The following is a 19,497-nucleotide window of genomic DNA, read 5'->3' on the forward strand; positions in this document are numbered from 1 at the left end:
TGTGTGTGTGTGTGTGTGTGTGTGTGTGTGTGTGTGTGTGTGTGTGTGTGTGTGTGTGTGTGTGTGTGTGTGTATATATGCATAGACTATATTATTACATTATATTACCTCGTTTTATTGTATGTGTATATATATATATATATATATATATATATATATATATATACACACACACACACACACACACACACACACACACACACACAGGCTATGGTTTAAGGCCATGTATAAGGTGTGTTATCCACTTTTGCAGCCATTAGCTGTGAGCGGCTCCTCATTTGAATAGACGATCTTCGGCGTGGCCCGATCACCAGCGACCCCTTGTGTCCAAACAGCGCTAAAGGTATTTTGCATATCCTGTTTCTCTGACTCACATTATGTTGGCAGTTATTGGCAGAGGAGGCTAGCCGAGCTGCTCAGCATAGATGCTCAGAGTGCTGCACAAAACTAAAAGCAAGGTAAAGGTATATTCCCCTTCTTAAATGATCTGACTATACTAGAAAAACCGGGCTTGTTGAATTGCCGCTTAGTCAAATGTTTCCGAGGCATTAACGTTACTGTTCTTGCCACGACATTTGCTACGAGCTAAACTGCTGCTAGCACACCAGCTCTTTCACTGGCGCTTTCTGGCAGGGTTTTTCCGACTACCGTTAGGTTTCTTTCTACTTTTCATCCTTGTCATCAATTTATTTTATAGTATCGATACATGTCAGAATGACACGTACCTTTTTTGCTTTTTCTTTCCTTGCCATCAAGGCAGCCTTTCTTGTAACTGAACACCTGCTCTTCAGCCAGCTGGCTCTCGATTTGACTCCCTGAAGTAGCAGGTGATCTCTGCTCCAACAACACTGTTAGATTAGCTTTTTGCTTTTCGCCCCCCTTGTTTTTTTTCCCCCCAACATTTTTTTTTTTTTACCCCCCTATAAATACATATTTTTTTTTTTGGGAACACCTGTGGGGGGAACATGCCTTGTATGTATCCAAGCGAAATTCAACAGGAAAAACCAGCAGCAGTTCATTTTTTTTTCCAGTTAGTCTTTTTCATTCATTGTTAGAGCATGGCTGTCACTGACATTAGACAGTCACTTTGAGTCAGTTTTACACTAAATCTTATCTAGCTAACAAAGTCTGCAGTCTTCAATCACGTACAAATGCCTGGCCATGTCTTTCTGTGTGAGGACCATAAACAAGGAAAACATATGAATGCCAAATGGGCAGTCTTTGATCAGTTACTATATTATTTTATACTTTTATTCCATTTTTGTAATCCTCATGCTTTTATCCTTCTTCGTCCTCTGTGTAAACATCATCTCTATATTTCTTTTGTTTTTCAGAAGAGATAAAGGCTGATATCCAGTGATGGACGGGTATGTGTAAAATCCATGTTCAGCTACACATAACTTAACATCAATACCATTATTATTACGATGATATGTTGTTATGTCTGGGCTCCAGGTTTGCAGGGGACACGCTGAGCGGTGGCCGGGCTCTGCTGGCTGAGGACAGCTCGGTCATGGCTCGCATGCAGAAGAAGTTCTGGAAGACCAAGCAGGTCCTCATCAAAGCCACGGGCAAGAAGGAGGACGAGTACGTCGTGGCCTCAGACGCTGACCTGGATGCCAAGCTTGAGGTAGGAGAGGAGAGATGAACTAAAGCAGAGATCTTCAATAGAGGGTCGGGGACCCCTTATGCAGTCCTCAGAGTTACTGCAGGGGCACTAAGTTATTCTTTAATCATAAAAAAAAAAATGGTTTTCCAAAAGTTAAAATATGTCACATGAGTCCATCATATTATTAGCCAAGATACATCGTTTTTAAATGTACACAACATTGATGATAACATAAGAGATGCTTACTGGCCTGTAGGTAAGGTAGACATCCACAGAAACTGTGCTACATTAAAACATGATGTATAAATATATGAATATGTCAGTTATTATTATTTTAATAGCTTAGTATTCAATGCATCATAAAAGGTATGTGTAAAAGCTGTAGGCCCGCAATACACGTTATTGTAGGCCCAATTTAATATGCAGCTCAATTTGATATAATATCTAGTAGGGGGTCCCTGCTCTGTCTTTCTTTCAGCTAAGGGGTCCATGGCCTAAAAAACATAGAAGACCCCTGTATTAAACCGTACATGATTTTTAGTAGCAAAACCATAAGATTTATTTTATGTGTTCTTCCACCAATCCGTCATGCTGAACCTATTGTTATCCATTGGATAGGTGAACAGTAGTCATGTAAATGTTCCTTCTGACTATTGCTTTTGTTCTCCTGTAAAGACTCCCCACTCTATCTGCCATTGGGTCATCATTTCCAAGGGCTTTCTACCTCTTGTGGCCCTTTACTAAGCATCATTATTTGTCCTTTTCTATTCGATAACTGCGGGAGAGTATTCCATTCTGCTACTAAAGCATAGCTTGAGTTGAAAGCACAGCAGTAAAGTATAATGATACCAAACGCTTTACAAAGATATTTCTTTCTCAGAACCTTCTCGTATGAGTGGACTGCATTTATATAGCTCCTTTCTGCCCAACCTTACCTCACCTATTTACCAATGGTGGCTGAGCAGCTAAAGCTTGCACTCCATGCCACCTCTCCATTGCAAGTAAAGGCCCTGCATTCAAAGTCCTACTTAAATAAACATGTCCCTCTGTGGCTGATATATTATTACACACAACATTATTAGATTGTTATAATAATGATGCATCAATGTGTAAGCAGCATTTTACCGTTACCCATTGGTAGTTAAGTTGTATAGATCCACTGAACGTTTTTTTTTTTAAATTCACACTTGTGTCTGTCATCCATTTCTGCAGCATATGCTCCTAAAAACAAAATGTTCCTTGTGAGATATTTTGGTAACTTTTATTGTGTGTCGTTGTAAAGGATTATGTGTCTGCAGAATGAACACAAAGAGAGGTTTTTCAGAAAATCAGCGGTATTGTTTGTACAAGTTGTCCATTGTTTGCAGAGAGCTTTTCTTGCTGTCTAATTATAAGAGTTCTAATTATGGGTGAGATGTGTCACACCACATCACAGCTGTGGAAAATGATGTCAAAAGAGGGCACCGTTTGTTCCTTTGCCTCTCAGTCATGTCTCACCGGTGCAACACATGAGAACGCACAGTTTGGATTGGCTGAAACCTGACTGGCATTTACGGTAGCTGTGACAGGCTGTCTGACTGTCTGGTCCTGTGAGACAGGGACGTGGTAGAGTTACACTGAGCAGCTCGAGACACACTGTGAGGCTTTTGTTTGCTCTGGAACAAGATCAGGCCTCTTCTGTCCTCCTGTTGTCTTTGTGCCTCCATTCTTCCCCAGAGAGATGGAGACAAACTCAGAAAAGAGGGGAAAGACTGGCAGAAGCAGAACCACATACAGAGATCCCACACTTGGGACATTTACAGAGAGTAAATTCAGATCAGATTTTTGTCTCCGCCATCTGTGGAGCAGCAGAGCACTAAAACCACCAGGGCAGATTAGATTTGGAGCCGCTTCTGAACGGCAGCCTTACAGTTAACCTTGTTTTATCTGGTTTTTATCATGACATTGCCTCATCGTATGTTCAAATTTCATCTCTGCTGCGTTCGCTTTTTTGACTCGTGAGCTACTTGAATGAAACATCAGATCAGATTTTGTCAATGTTTGCTATACGCTTTTGAAAGCTTACATTTGTGTATCATTTTTTCAAGCAAAAGTACTATTTTCAATTTCTTGTCTCCTTATTGAATCATTATTTTGTTATATCCTTTATCTTTCATCACTGTCTTTTTTTTTTTTTTTTTTTTCTTTGTCTGGGTGATGAAGGAAACTTACAGAAAATCTCAATTTGAATAACAACTGAATGTAGAGATGTGTGTGCACAAATGCAGGCGTGGATGTTGACCTCCCTCTGCCTCTGTTTCCCCCCCCCCTGCCATATTGCTGTGACTCAGACAGAGCAGCTGCCATTAGATAAACTCGATGATCTCGGTGAATCGAGATGATCATTTCACTAATAAACATTAAAAAGTAGTGTGTCGTGCAGGAGCGGTGGCCTATACACAGTCAGCCAGAGATCTGACACAGCCAGGTGTTTGGCCACTGCTGAGGCAGACAGAATGAAGGCAGTGACTGTTTATTCTACAGTTAATCAGTAACTGCAAATTGACCTCCTCCCTCTGCTCTCCTACAGTCTTAAGTCTGCCTGGGTGCAGGGAGAAGAAGTGGACAGCACTCTACTCTTCTTTATACGTTTCCACTGAAAAAGTCTGAGAGGAGCTGTTGCTCTGTCGTTAGCTTAGCTTTAACCCTACATGCAGACAGGCAGAAACCATTGAACATTTTCCAGGTCGACCTACAGCATTCTAATAGGGAGTTCCTCTGAATCACGTGTGTAGGACAAAGTTATGAAGTAACATCCATGTCAGACCCAAACAGAATCTGCAGATTTTTTTTCTTCAGCTTTTAGTGCTGCAAAATGAATATCTGCTGAATGTAGCCAACTGTTTTTTTTATTTTTTATTTTATTGTACAGTAGAGATGTGTTAATTATGTTTATATTTTTTAATTAGCATGTAATCTGTTTACAAAGTGAAAAAGCCCCAAATCCCCCCCAAAGGGACTTACCATCTCCAACAGAAAACACTGCTCACAAACTGCTCCAAACAGCTCTATTGTAGTCCAGCCTTCACTTCAGAGACAAACATGGTCACTTTGTAACACACGTTATAATGCTAGCCTAGCTGCTAGCGTGGCATGCCCTCATACTCTGCTTCTGACTGGCTAGTAGTCCTTACCTATCTACTGCGCATGTGCAACTCCCAACAAAGATGGAACAGAAGTGAGATGTCTCAATCTGTAGCTAAAACAGAGAGCTCAACACACAGGGTGAAAAGAGGAGCTGCAGCAATGTGCAGTACAATAAAAATGTTTTTTGAAAATTAAATCATGTAACCCTATTCTGATATAACCTCTAAAATTAGCATAATATGAGCACTTTAAAATCTGTGGAAAATTCTGTGTTCTGAAGATTGCGTGTGGCCCAGCTCCTCTTACATTTGGCTTAGCTGCCATTTAGTAGGTCTTTTTTTCTAGCAGACATTTTGACTTGTCACAGTAGGAAAAACAGGTTATGACAATAGTACTATTAAAGTGTTCCTGTAAGTCGTTACAGTGAGTCAGCATAAACAATACGAGCGCCTTTACCAGGATAAAGAGGAGAAGATGAGCTGTAACTGAAAAGAGGTTGCTTTTACTGAACCCCACTCTGTCCGCCATATTGAGATGTCTCCTAGACATGTCCCTCCCTAGCAGTCTCTAAAAGGCGTTTCTATTTGTATCCTACTATGTACCGGTAAACCGTTTTTGAGGACTTTGAAAAGCTCTTTATAGGGGTGACCTCTAGCTCACCCAGTAAGAGCGTGCGCCCCATGTAGGCTGAGTCCTCTGCAGCGGCCCGGGTTTGAGTCCGACTTGCGGCCCCTTGCTGCGTCTCATCCCCCATCTTTCTCTTCCACCTTTCCTGTCTATCCACTGTCACTATCTATTAAATGGAAAAAAGGCCCCAAAAATAATCTTTAAAAAAAGAGAGAGAAAAGAAAAGCTCTTTATAAATCTGATGTAATATTTAAAGGCGAGGTGACCCCTTTATGCTTCAATCTTGCCTTTCTATCAGACAGCAGTACAGGAGTGGCCTTGTGTTGCTACGATACAAACTCCTCATTCAATCACTGTTGTTGTCTGCCAGATGGGAGGAGAGGGGGCTGACTGCCAGACAGAAAGCATAAAGAGAAAAAAATAGGTTTTAATTAGGTGAGAGGTTGTAGTGGCGTACAAGTGGCAGAAATCTCCAAACTACACAATGCTTTAAAATGGAACTGTTCTGAGAAAAGGTCTCGAGATGAGACTTTCATAGTAACCTATTTTGTGTGTGAAGTATTCTAATCGGCCCGTTTGTCTCTGCAGTTTTTCCGCTCTGTTCAGTACACGTGCACAGAGCTGCTGAAGGTCATCGAGAAGTACCAGCACAGGATCACACGTGAGTGACAGCCCAGACTACACCTTTTAACATGGTATCTCTTCGCCGACTAACAATAGGGGGTAGTTATTTCAGACGTTACATGTCCGATTAGTCAAGAGGCATTTTTTTGTGTTTGTGATCATGTTGCTGTTTTGGTCCCAGATATGACACATTTAGGCCGTTTCCTAACAATATAACAATAAATGTACACGTACAATGCTTTTGCACAACACTTCTTATTTTTTTTTTTTTTTAACAATGTTTTTATTAATTTTTCATCGCAATTACAATTTTTAATAACCACCCCCTTCCCAACCCACAACAAAATGTCTCTTTCAACCTATGCCCATACTACAACAATCAAAAAACAAAGCTCTAATTATATGACAGTATGACATGATAGCAGTATAGCAGCTCCCCTATGTCTTCTTCTTTTACAAACCGGTCAAATGGCGTCCGGATTTTCTCATACACCCCCAATTTGTCTCTCACTATATATGTCAGCCTCTCCATAGACTTACATTGCGCCATAGTCTTGACCCAAGCACCAATTGTAGGTGCCTATATTTTCTTCCAGATGAGAGCTATAGTCCTTTTTGCCTGTAGTACAGCAACATCAACAAATGTATATTTTTAGGGTTTAAGATTTGTTGGATATAATAGCAGCAAAATCTGCAAAACCCTTCTAAAGCTCAAGATGGTTCATGAGAAGGATTTTACCATCATATTAGCCTTAGTAGTCCTGGTATTCACTTCTCAAAATAAGTTTTAAATGGTGTCCTGGCCACCACAGTCATGGTAGGAGGAAGTCAGCTATGTAATGACATCACTCACTTAAATCAACCGGTGCCTCTGGGTTCAGGGGATTTAATAAAGCTAATAAAGATTTCCATTAACAGTCTATATTCTCATTTTGTTTTGTTCTTTGAGCCATTTTGTCCTTTGTGTACATGTGGGACTTGAACTGTCGAGCTCTTTCTCCAGGCTTGTCTCAGGAGGAGAACGAGCTCGGGCTGTTCCTGCGCTTCCAGGCAGAACACGATCGCACAAAAGCTGGCAACATGATGGACGCCACCAGCAAGGCCCTGTGCACCTCGGCCAAGCAGAGGTCAGTAGCGGAAAATACCGAAGCAATGATCATGTGTTAAAGTGACACATATACGGTGCATTCTAAACTATCTTCAACTCTGAAGGGAATAAGTGCGCTGCCTGCTTGTTTTTGCTCTGAAATATTTTTCTAAATACCTTTTTCTTTTTCTTTTTAAATGAAATTGTATCTGCCTTTTTCCAAAGGATGGCACTTTGCCCGCCACTGCGGCGTTTGCACCAGGAAGTGGAGACGTTCAGGCGGCGAGCCATCGCTGACACGCTGCTGACAGTCAGTCGTATGGAGAAGGCTCGCACCGAGTACAGAGGAGCTCTGCTCTGGATGAAAGATGTTTCCCAGGAACTGGACCCAGACACCTACAAACAGCTGGAAAAGTTCCGCAAGGTCAGAAGATGCCTGTTTGGGTGTATCACGGTGCGCGATGTCGCTCTAAACTTAAAGTATGAGTGTATGTATGTTCATTGTCTTGTTTTTTCTCTGTTGCCAGGTCCAAACCCAGGTCAGAGGGACAAAGAGCCAGTTTGAGAAGCTGAAGAACGATGTGTGTCAAAAGGTTGACATGCTGGGAGCAAGCCGCTGCAACATGCTTTCCCACTCCCTCTGTACCTACCAGGTGTGTCTCTGTTAGCCCATGCTTAAATTGCCAATGTGTAGTATGCTTCAGAAGGGAGTAATCGGAGAGAGTAATCAGCTGTTTATTTGCAAAGAGTCACCAGTGCTCCTATCAAGTATCCTGATCTGTCTATCGGCTTGCTAGTCTTTGCCATTTATTCAATATGTCTTTCTTTCCTGTTATGGCAGACCACTCTGCTGCACTTCTGGGAGAAGACGGCCCACACCATGTCGGGAATCCATGAGGCCTTTCAGGGACATGTACCATACCAATTCACCACACTCAAGGTACTTCAAATTTAGGAGACACCAGTGTGCAGTCCCACTTGGACAGCAACAAGACAGTATGAATACTGTATTTATAGCAGTCCTCTCAGCTGAAGATATCTGTTAATACATGTCTTTATGTTATATTTAACTATATTTTTCCCTCCTATAGGACCTGCGTGATCCACTGGAGGAAATAACAGACACACAAAAACAAGAGGATAAGAAGGAGAAGGCTCTACAGAGCAACACAGACAAGTGAGAAAACACACACACACTGAAATGACAAGTAAAATGAAATCCTATGTAGTATGTTGTGTGTTCTTAAACCCAGTTCTAACACATTTTCGCGTATCCTGCCATGTCATGTGTCTCTGTTTTCAAGCCACTACTCTCTTCTGCCCTGTCCTTATTCACGCGCACACACACACACACACTCACACTCACTCTCACTCTCACACTCCTTTGTTGTCAGGCATTTTCCATCTCTATAATTTCCCTTCACGGTCTGCTCTGTCCTGTCTGTATTTTTTGCACACTATCACCTCAGCTATGTCTTCATCCAACACAAGGCCAATGTCATGCCCATGTTCACTCACAAGTAAGTGTGTGTGTGGCAGCTTTTATACATGATGATCAGTAGTGATCCATGTGGTAGCTGAGGGCTTTAGAATAGTGAACCTGAGACTGCAGCTCTAAATCAAATACAGGCTACTGCATCGCTAAAAATAGCAAAACCGTGTCTTGCCAGCTAGATAATTCTCTTTTTTTCCCCCCCTTCCTCCTTCCTCAGTCTGGTGTCCTTGGATGACGACAAGCCATCAGGAAGTGCCTCTGGTGCAGGTATGTGCTGCCCCCTGTAGGCTTAAACACAGAGTTTCTTAGTTAATCTGGCACAGTCCTTGAAAAATAACGATGATCCTCAAATTGACTGAGCCTGGTCATTCTTCTGGACAGAGGAGGAATTGGACAGAGAGACACACAACCTGTGAAGACATCACATGTAGCGAGTGATTGCACCATGCTAAGAGAGTTTTGTGTATCGTAAGCGCAAATATCAGACATGAAACGATGTGTCCAGAAGCAATTCTGCAAGAGTCCCTAACATATTGATTGTCTTTACTGTACAATGTTATGAAAGCTATAGATCTTTTTTAAATGAACAGTATTTTACACAACCGTTGACTTGATTAGAGGTACAAGGTGAACAGTGAAAATGATGCAAAGGCTATTTCGTTTTACTATTGACTTACTACTGGGTGAAAGAAAGGACAGGGAATACTATCGTGGTGGCAGTGATGAAGTGGTTGATATATTTATAAAATGTTTTATTACACTTTTTATAGTATTTAAAATACAACAGATAAAATAATGTAGAACAGAAAATGGGGTCAACAATTACAGACAAATAATGTCCTCTAAGAATCCACATTTTGACTGCATGCATGTTATTTGGGCTGTATATTTCTGTTAATGTCACATTGTCAAAACATTGAGTGTCAACCTGCGGTTTGTGGTGTGATGTCCCTTCCAGACCCCACCCACAGCAGTGATGGACAGAGCCAAACCAGCGACAGTGGTAAGTGTGTGTGTGTGTTTGTGTGTGTTGAGAACCTCTACAGAGATGGTATTGCTTGGCATTTTCCATAGCCAGCACTTAACACTTGTGTAAATAGCACGGATGTGTAAACTGGGATTGTTGTTGCTGACTGTGGACTGGATGCCTGTTGGCTTTATGATCTTAGTGCACCAAAACACCACCCCACCTATCTCAGCCCTGCACAACCTCCGAGGACTGTCGGCGGACTCTCATGACGACCTGATGCTCATGGCCTGTAGTCTGCCACAGTCACAGCTCCCAGCTGCAGCGAATGTCCCTCTCCAGCCCCAGCTCCTGCCTCCTGCTCAGGGCGGAGACCCGAATGAGCTCTGGGGCTTCGGAAGCCTCCAGCCACAGCTGCCTGCCACCGGTAAACTGGCCTGCTGTCTCCTGTTTCTTCTACCTGTGAATTCTGACTTCAGGCTGCCTCGCTGGTTCTCTGCTTTCCTGTTTCACTTTGCTTGGTTGTGGCACAAATTCCCCTTACTTGGGATATGAACTCTTCTTCCTTTTGCACTTTGGATCTGGATTCAGTCTGCATGTCTGGTGTGAGAGGCTTTGTTTCCTTCACTTGTCATTTAGGATAAACAGTCAAGCATCTTCTTCACTTCTGAGACTCCCTTCTTTCACCATTTTACAGTGAGGTTAGGGCAGCTGTATTTCTATTGTTAAGATGTGATCTGCTTAAAGTAACAGGTTTTTCTTACACCTTTTGGAAATTTCAGTCCCTCGTGTCTGTAAATAGAAGACGAATGAAAATTATGCAAGTGAATCATTTTCATTGATGTATTCTGAATCTCGGTTTATAACCTTTCAGAATCAGCTGGGATGGTCTAATACAGCACCCCTCCTGTCTTTCTCCCTTCCCTCTAGGTGGGGCTCTGCTCTCAGGTGGTCCACCCCACCCTGCTGGGACAGGGCTGAGACCGGAAGAGGAAGATGGCGAACGGGGCGACATGGCTTTTCTAAAAGACCTCCTCAGCCCGGACGGGGGGGCCAGCGACGAGTTCAGCAGAGAGTGGCAGGATGCTTTTGGGCTGTTTGAGCCTCCCAGCAGCCCTCCACCGAGCACGGGAGCAGCAAGCAGTGGACCGTCAGCGGCACGTCTGCCCTCAAACCCCCCCAGCCCCACAGGCTTCCTGCCCTCCCATCTGCTGGATCACAGTCTGAGCTCTACAGGTCAGCTACACTGCCCTCTGCTGGAGGGGTGAGCTCACTGCAGCACACTGACCCATCACTTCCATTACTCTGCTTAACCCCGCTTTGTCTTCTAGGCTGGGCAACCCCACCTATGTTCCAAGCTCCGCCCCTGCAGCCTCCTCCTGGTCAGACCCAATCGGCTCAGCCGGCTCCAAGTTCAGCACCAAATGGTATGCTCTTTCACTATCTGCGCTCTTGCCTCTACTTGTGGTTTTGTGAACCTGTCGTGTACATTATTCCTGGAATATTACACCCAGGTTTGCTGTGGTAGTTTTATTACATCGAAATTGTTTTAGGAATATGCACCTTCTAAGCAAAATACCAGCTGATATAATATGGTCGCGTTCTATTATTCCCAACGAACCGACTCGGACCTCGGATATGACGTCACTTCCACACTTCAAGCGTTCTGGTATGTTTTGCGGCCGTCGAATCGGAGAAAAACATGGACACCACACGGAAAGCTGTTGCTATGGTATCACTGGCCGAGTTAGCAACGCTAGCCACGTTAGCAAACAACAAGACCGATTCCACTACCAACAGGCAGTGAAACGGACATAGTAAGGAATTGCTGTAATACGAGTGATTGAAATCTTCATTTAAAAAGCCAAAGTGGTCCAAAAACAAGGACAACAATTCATACCTACAAGTTACACAGGGCGCTGCCATCTTGGAATCCGTATCGGATATTTGACACTGTGTATCATCCTCATCATGGTAGTTGTACATGATGTTGTATCTAGAGTTCATGGTACAGAATCTCATATAGTTATTAAGTAATGCAGTTAATGACTTAATTAAAAGCATACAGTAAAAAAAAGAGTTTATTGCTGCAGTTACTCATACAGGCCACAGGGCAACAGCGACATGTTCTCTATAGCTGCAGGCGACAGGGGAAAGTTGTACAAATAAAGTGGTGTTTGGTGTTTTTAGCCCCCAACATCGCCTTCCAGGCAGCGCGGCAATGGTTAAGGTGAGGGTTAGCTGCCTGTAAGGCGACGTTGGAGGCTTAAAACACCATCGAGCAAATAAAGTAGAAAGGCGAGCGAGAATCTTCATTAACACAGAACGATGTTAACTAGTGATGCAGTACGTTTGTTCACGTATAAAATGTGCACTTCGTTCAGTAAAGGGGTAAAATGAAGAAACATGCGATTCTGGTCATTTTATTTTATTTTTTTAGAAGAAGCTACAGATAAGTCCCTACACATATTGCAGACAAAGGTCACAATTCATCTAATCACCACACACCAGTTGCTAAACGTAAACTTTCTTCTTACGAAATGTGTGCGTTTGTGCGCGCAGCTACTCCAGGTGGATCCAAAGACATGTCTGCCTGGTTCAACCTGTTTGCAGACCTTGACCCCCTCTCCAACCCCGACGCCATTGGACGCTCCCCGGATGAGCTGCTCAACGCCTGAAGAGGTGTGTGTGTGTCTGCGCGGCGGATGAGCTACTCAACGCCTGAAGAGGTGTGTGTGTGTGTGTGTGTGTGTGTGTGTGTGTGTGTGTGTGTGTGTGTGTGTGTGTGTGTGTGTGTGTGTGTGTGTGTGTGTGTGTGTGTGTGTGTGTGTGTGTGTGTGTGTGTGTGTGTGTGTGCAAGTTTTCATCTCAGTGAAAAAACACACGCACACGTTGATGCACACACAAATGCGCCTGCGTTTCTGTTACCAGAAGAGATGGGTGCATATCCACACATGCTAATACATATTTGTGTTACACTGGCAGGTGTTATTTTACACTGCAAAAGAAAAAAATAAAACAGTTGGTTGAGACGATTGTTAAACGCTCTCTGCAGCTTTGTAAATGACTGTTAACACTACACGTGGAGCTACTCACTCATATACACACAGCAGACCTGTGGTCTGTGTTTCCTTTCAGTCATTGCAGCTTCTGTCAAGCGGAGAGGATGTTTAGGTTACAGGTCTATTTTGGACTGGCGCTGTGCGTTTTTTCTGTGTTTGCGTTTGTTTGGGCGTGTGTCCGTTTGCTGTGGGTACACATCACAGGGGACCCAGGATATAAAACAAATCTCTATTTACTGCTTAATGTTGTTTAAACATTGTAGCACATGATTGTCATGTATAAATGAAGACTGTAATATATATATATATCTATATATATATCTATATATATATATATATATATATACTGGACATTATGTATGTATGAGATAAGATGGGACCCTGAGCCTGTATTTGCACACAAAAACATCAGTTGAAGCTCAAGCTGCACCAGAGGCCTGTATCACCACGCAAGATTATCGGGTTATCCAGCCATCTGTGTGACCTAACTCAGTGAGTTGATGATTGTAATTCAAATATACTTTTGTTAGGAAACAAGAGTTTAGAGCCATGCTAGCAGCTATTTGAGGCTGTACTGAAAGCGGCAGTGGTTAGAAAGCCAAAAAGAACAGCAGAATTTGAAGCAGAGTGAGCCCCTTCCTGCAGCTGTCATTAGGTAAGCTATTTGATCATACACGTTAAAGTATTGGGCAAATTGAAAGTTTGACCAGAGGATGGCTAAAAGCCCCCATTGTAATTTCAGCTCAGTAAACATTGAAATGGAACATTTGAGCCAAGATCACTGATGTTAGGCTCAGTGAAGCCAGGTAATCCAAAGTAGAACTTGCTTGTGATACAGACCTCCAAACTCTGGATCCTTACAACTCCACCACTTTCATAAATAATGTTAGTGTTAATTCTCTGTTTTCTGTCTAATGGTCTAAGCAACACTGAAATGTGACTGCCGACTGGTCTCTGGAGAGGACCGATGCTGCCGTTCTACTGTAAGCCTCAACTAGAGTCAGTTTCTTTGTGGGTTTTGTGACACCAAACAGCCTCTTTGTGTTTATCCGTCCACCTTCATCCCAGATTCTACTGGCTCTGAATGAATGTGGGTAAAAATAGGACACACTTGAAATTATTTTCACTCCCATCTGTCGTCAAGATTCCACAATCACAAGTCCAAGGCCAAGAAAAAATGCATCAAGGATAAAATATTTGTTTTTTATTCATTTTCTTTTGAAGAAGGTTTTAAAGTAGGACACAGAATTAGATTATTTTGGGGTGGTTGGGCTATTTAAGTCCTATAAATCTGCAAATAACGGCGCCTAAGATGCATTCAAATGTATTTATTTTCAGGTGATATCACTGTATGCAAAATCAGATGCTTTTGTTGTGCAGTACACTGATAAACTTAAAATATCACTGTAAAATCTATTTTTAACTTTGTGTGTTGTGTATTTTGAGAATTCGATGAATTTTCGATATTATGCTTATTATAACAATACATTGATATATTATAACAATATATTATTGTTTTATGGGAAAAGATTCAACACTGGAGAACTGTTACCGTGTCATAAAATAGATTTCTAAATGACCTTATGTGGATTTAATTCCCACTGTTATTTGTGTTTGACTGGAAAAAAATGACCAAGAATGACTTTTTTTTTTCCATGTTTACGAATTGGTTTAGTGAAAAGTTGCAAAATGAAGATGTAGAGTCTGTTTTCTAAAATGTATTTTAAGGAAAATACATGTCGGTTGTTAAGATGTGCGTATCAAGTCCATGTGCACCAACTGAAACAAAATCCTCAGTTACGACATTTGTGTGCCTGTAGAAATCTCGCTCAGTGGAGCTAAGGTGATCGAAGTGCATCATGGGAAAAAAACTGAAAAACACTTTTTATACAAGCTGCATATTATTATCTCTGCTTTTGTTTTGCTACTGCTGCTCCAATCCATGTGCAGTGGTCACAAGGGAAACTGCTGTATTAGTGTTTCTGTCACATGTATTGAACTGTTTACTCTTGATTTACACACTTTAAACAAAGAATGTACGTCTCAAGTCAATCACAAATGCTTTTATTTAATTCAACTATGCCTTTTTATTTCACTCGAGGGGTTTAACAAATGACAACTTGGCAGTTCTGTTTCCAATAAACTGGACAAGCAAACAGAATCATTGTGTTGAGTAATTCTTGTGTACAGCCTTGTTCCAAAATGTTGTTTATCCACTTTGAAAAAGAAAAAGTTGATATCTGAAATAAATCTGTATTTCTACATGTATGAATCTGCTCTTTCAAACTACTTTTTTTTGGTAAACGGATGTCTAAAAACCACCGATCAGAACATGTGGCTGTAGGTGTGTGATTGTTTTTCAGCAAGTGGATATTTCATTTTGGAACAGAACTCTTCATTTCTTCACTTATTTCATTTGAGAAACATTACTCATGCCAAATCAGGTCACTGAATAAATGACATCCACACTTCTCACTACTTCTACTCTGCTACAGGTTTCTATCATTCAGGAGGCTACATAGATAGCAGCTGTACTCTCCAGTTTCAATAAAAAAAAAATGAAAGAAATGCTGTGGTAATAGTATGCACACACTCAATATTTTATCAGTATATGCAGGATGATTAACAGAGCTAATGAATAGCGTGTGTGGTTTGTGTAGACATTCATCTTGATGGGTTTTGAGTCAATATCTGTGCAGATACGAAAAGGTGTTTTTCTGGAATTAACATTTCAATGAGGACAAACACTGAGATTCAAAGCATTAATTTAATTCATTTTACAACACACTTACATGGAGGATATTTCCATTATTAGGTGGTAGATCCACAAACAACCACTGATATTGAAAGGAATTGGTTCATTAGTTTCTTTCAGTGTGGTGTATGTAATCTGAGCTCTGTCATTTAGGCTTATGTGACTATAATGTTTGTGAAAACATAAGTAGGTTTTTAACGTGACGTTAGTATATCTGTAATCTAATTATCTATAAAAGTAACAATAATAGATTAACAAATATAATAACACAACTGCCCTAGTAAGTAGGCTACGGACAGTTTAAATCTTGATGGAATAGTTTGAAAACGTTTTGGAACTACAGTTCCCATAATTTAGGGACTTTTGGGGGATGTAAACAGGAAGTGCAATGTTGCCGTGAGCGAGTTAGCTGTGGGCTAAACGTACCACTTGAGCCACGTTTTTGCCGATATTCGTTTACATTTTTGGAGGATTGGTAGCATTAAATTATGCCGAATTAGCTATTAGTAGTTTCTTATTGCATGTAGCATGGATGTACAGACAGCCATCACCGGGCTATTTTGTTAATGAAGAAAACTTAAAAACGTGCGGATTATCAGGCAACTTGTGGAGTTTTAAGGAGCGTTTTTTTCCCTGTGATATGTTAGCGGATTTACGGACGTTTACTCGCGATGGCCATCGAAGAGAATGCTATTCTCATGAAGAGTAAGTCACAATGAATCTAAACATATGTGTATCATGTCAGATCAGTGTTAAGTAGAGAATCAGGCAACATATCAATAATATAACAGTGGGCTGATATCAGTTGGGCTTAGCAGAAAGAGTGTAAACAGAAAACCTCCCTACCAGCACCTCGAATGAACCGCTCTCCTGTGTTTATGCTAAGCTAAGGAGAAACAGAACACAAACACAGGAGACTAAGTGCACTGATTAAATATTGTGGGTTTAGCAAGCTGATTCTGATATGCTTTACATTAAGTACCGTATCTTTTATATATTTGTTTTGCACCAAAAATACACTTTTGCATGCAAAAGTCTTTTTGGTGTGTGGATAACATCCATCATCTTCAAATGATTGAATACGCTGTATTAGCATATGGTTCACAATGAAAGAGCACAGGTTTCCCCTGGAAAACAGATGAGCAACAATGCCATTAGACGTGGATGAGGTGTGCATATTTAAAAAAGAGAAAGGAATGCATATATTTTAGTTTGAATAGTTTGAAGAGAAGCCAATGTCAGCGTTCACCCTAAGGTGAGCTTTAGGACTTCCTTGGTCAGAGATCACAGGAAGGACCTCCACAGCAGACCCTGCAGGCTCTCCTTGACTGTAGAGACCCATCACCACAGCTTGCCAGGGGCTCGTCACCGTCTCTGATGCTGCCAGGGAGTTTGTGACAAGTCCCCCTGACTTGTCACAAACTCAAGATCCATTGGCTGTGGGTAAACCCTCTGCTTTAATGCTGCTGTTACCATCTGATCTGACACTGGAGCTGACACCTCATTCTGAGTTAATGAGATTTTAATCCGACGTACGTAGCAGCAGCACCCTCCACGGTGACAGTTAAAGAAGTCATTGAGTGGTGATGGGTGCAGGTGGCAAACTGTCTCTACTTTTTCTTTGGACATTGGAACATTGTAGTTTGGGGCACACTTTTACTCCAAGTACTGCACAGTAATAGGACATCTAGACAATGTTAAACCCTACAGCCTCGAGTCACACCAGAAGTGTTACAATTCACAAAGGGCCCCAAATATCCGACTCAAGTAGGTTTTTTTTGCACGGAATATTTCACTTATCCTGAGATATCTACGATATCTACAGCGTGGATTGCCATGAAATTCATATTCATGAACTTCTCTCAAGATTAATGATGTTGATAGTTCAATCTCGTTCAAACCTGTCTTTAAAGCCAAGAGACAAGCCTCTGACCCCTAAAGTGAGTAAAATCTCACACAATATTTCCATGCAAAAACGACGAAATTGAAAACCTTTGTACAGTATTAACATTGAAGTTGAGTTTACCCTGACGACCAAACGCCTACAGTCTGAGTTCCCCCTTTGTGTCAATCAAAATGGATTCTTCCACTCCCTGTTTGACAGTTGGCCCTTTGACTTGGAGGTGACAAGGAGGGGAGCATGCTTCAAACATGTAACTCTAAAAGAATGACATCACCGACATTAGTGTCCAAAGTCTTTAATAACACCAACAGAGCACATATACTGCCACAGTTAAGTGTATATATGGCATACATTATATATACACTGTACATTCATGAGTTAACATTTCTAACAGTAGTTACTTTCAAACTGTTCGATATTACTGTGCTAATTTACATTAGTATTTTTACAGGATGATGGGATAATGTCTACGAGAAGCTCCAGGAGGAGCTGGCCATCAACAGAGCCCAGAGGGGGAGGAGAGAGAGAGAGAGGGCGCCACCCTGCAGCGGGCCGAGGAGCTGCAGCACCAGGCCGTGAGCCAACTGCACAAAGATCACTGCCATTGTTTTGAAAATGTCTTCATCCAATGCATCATATGTGCTTGCTCAGGCAGCACATATGTTACTGCTAAGCAGAATGATCTCATTTTAGAAGGCTGAAAAATTCTAGTAATGGCAGTTCAAGGGGGGGGGGGGGGGGGGAATTGATACAGCATAGTTTGGCGTTACTAGAATAATAAAATAAATAATACAGTAGAAGTGAAATAAAGAAACAGAGAAATGTATATTTTTAAATGAAACAGATGTCAAAGTTTTCCCTTGGCAACTCAATTTGAAGTTAGAAAAAAGGTTATAAATTGCAATATATTGCAGAATATTGCAATATGTTTAAAGTCGCAATAATATCACACTGTGACATAAGTATCGTGATAATATTTTATCGTGTGGTCTCTGTGATTCCCACCCCTGCTGTTTGGTCTGTGTTTTTGAGTTGTTAGAGCTGTCAGAGAAGACCGAGTGTGGTTGGCATGGTGTACAGCAAATCATTTATTGAAATGGTGTACTGTAAGTGCCACAGAATCGTTTGTGAATGTTGACAAAACTTTTAAAATCAGAACACTTTGCTGGTACTGTAATGTGTCAGCCAACCACAAAAAAAGGCTTGGAATAAGTTGGTATTGTTTCTGCTGACCTAGCCGCCGCAGATGTCTTTTCTTGTTGGAAGTGTGACAGTGACGGGGTTGTTGTATGTGGGGTTGGCGGGCGCTGCTGTTCCCTTTCTTCGCATCGATACCGAATGAAGGTATCGGGCCCCTTTTCTTCCCCGTTGCAGCCCTAATATTAATATGTTTATCACAGCTTTTGTTTTGTCTTTATGTTCCGCTGGATTGACCTTAGGGTGCAGCTCAGACACTAAATGATGATTAACAAGACAGGGGGTTTTTTTTTTTTGGGGGGCTACAGTTCTCAGCACTAGTAGCTCTACCTTGTGTCTCGGTGTCTCTTTATTCCTCCTTAAGGAAAGAAATGGACCCAGATGTATTGAAGCAGAACAATCCAATAAACTCTTTCTTTCTCTTGTTTTCTCCCCAGATGAGTGCAGAGTTCGGGACCACAACGGAGAAGTTCCTTCACTCAATTCATGCGCGCTTCTCTCCGCACTCACTGTATACTCTTATATTTTTGACATAAATAATTTAAAGAAAGTAATAGTACGATATAATGTTAAAAAGCTCAGAAAAGTCATACATAATGTCAAAATTGTTATTACATAGTTATTACATTGTTATAACATGTATTATGACAAAAAAATCTATCAAAAGAAAAATGTCAAAAGTGTTATTACACAGTTGTACACAAGCCATGCCATAAAAGTGGACGTAAATTTATTTTTTCGTCCATAAAAAGAATTCAAAAAAAAAAAATCTAAAAAGTTTTTTTTCTTAAAATTATAATGCTCACTTCCTTGTTCCTACTCTGGTCTCTCCCTTTCTCTGAGTTTCACTACTCTGGTCTCTCCTCGTCTCTGAGTTTTCCTACTCTGGTTTCTGCCTGTCCTTGTCTTAATACTCTCCTTACTCTCTTCTTGCCTGCACTTCCTTTCTTAACCTCTCTTTCCTATCTGGGGGCCTATCTAAGTGTTTGCACATAGCGCTGGTACTAGGAGCCGGACTCTTGAACACTGCCCCTTAGAGTCGGGA

The 19,497-nt window shown here is 41.4% G+C and overlaps 1 protein-coding gene across 8 annotated transcripts; it reads left to right on the forward strand.

Moving 5' to 3' along the window:
- Positions 1–334: 334 nt before the first annotated feature.
- ical1 (islet cell autoantigen 1-like) lies at positions 335–12,578 on the forward strand. Of its 8 annotated transcripts, none has more exons than XM_039793393.1 (17): positions 335–458; positions 1,335–1,367; positions 1,456–1,630; positions 5,951–6,023; positions 6,990–7,113; positions 7,299–7,497; positions 7,601–7,726; positions 7,915–8,013; positions 8,165–8,250; positions 8,543–8,593; positions 8,786–8,835; positions 9,527–9,571; positions 9,738–9,962; positions 10,466–10,771; positions 10,867–10,962; positions 12,098–12,213; positions 12,263–12,306. In XM_039793393.1, the coding sequence occupies exons 2-16, from the start codon at positions 1,360–1,362 to the stop codon at positions 12,211–12,213; spliced, it is 1,779 nt and encodes a 592-aa protein (XP_039649327.1). In that variant the 5' UTR covers positions 335–458; positions 1,335–1,359; the 3' UTR covers positions 12,263–12,306. The 8 variants fall into 8 exon arrangements, with proteins under 8 accessions (XP_039649327.1, XP_039649326.1, XP_039649325.1 ...); XM_039793392.1 differs by having other exon boundaries at positions 12,098–12,227; positions 12,265–12,304; XM_039793391.1 differs by having other exon boundaries at positions 12,098–12,578.
- The last annotated feature ends 6,919 nt before the right edge of the window (positions 12,579–19,497 follow it).

Source organism: Perca fluviatilis, chromosome 24 (genome assembly GCF_010015445.1).
Source record: "Perca fluviatilis chromosome 24, GENO_Pfluv_1.0, whole genome shotgun sequence".
NCBI lineage: Eukaryota > Metazoa > Chordata > Actinopteri > Perciformes > Percidae > Perca > Perca fluviatilis.

Bases quoted from the DNA above. Each gene is read 5' to 3' on its own strand.
- ical1 (XM_039793391.1), top strand. The intron at 7,114-7,298 runs GTCAGTAGCGGA...CTTTTTCCAAAG, and splicing joins TGCACCTCGGCCAAGCAGAG to GATGGCACTTTGCCCGCCAC. The intron at 8,836-9,526 runs GTATGTGCTGCC...TGTCCCTTCCAG, and splicing joins AGGAAGTGCCTCTGGTGCAG to ACCCCACCCACAGCAGTGAT.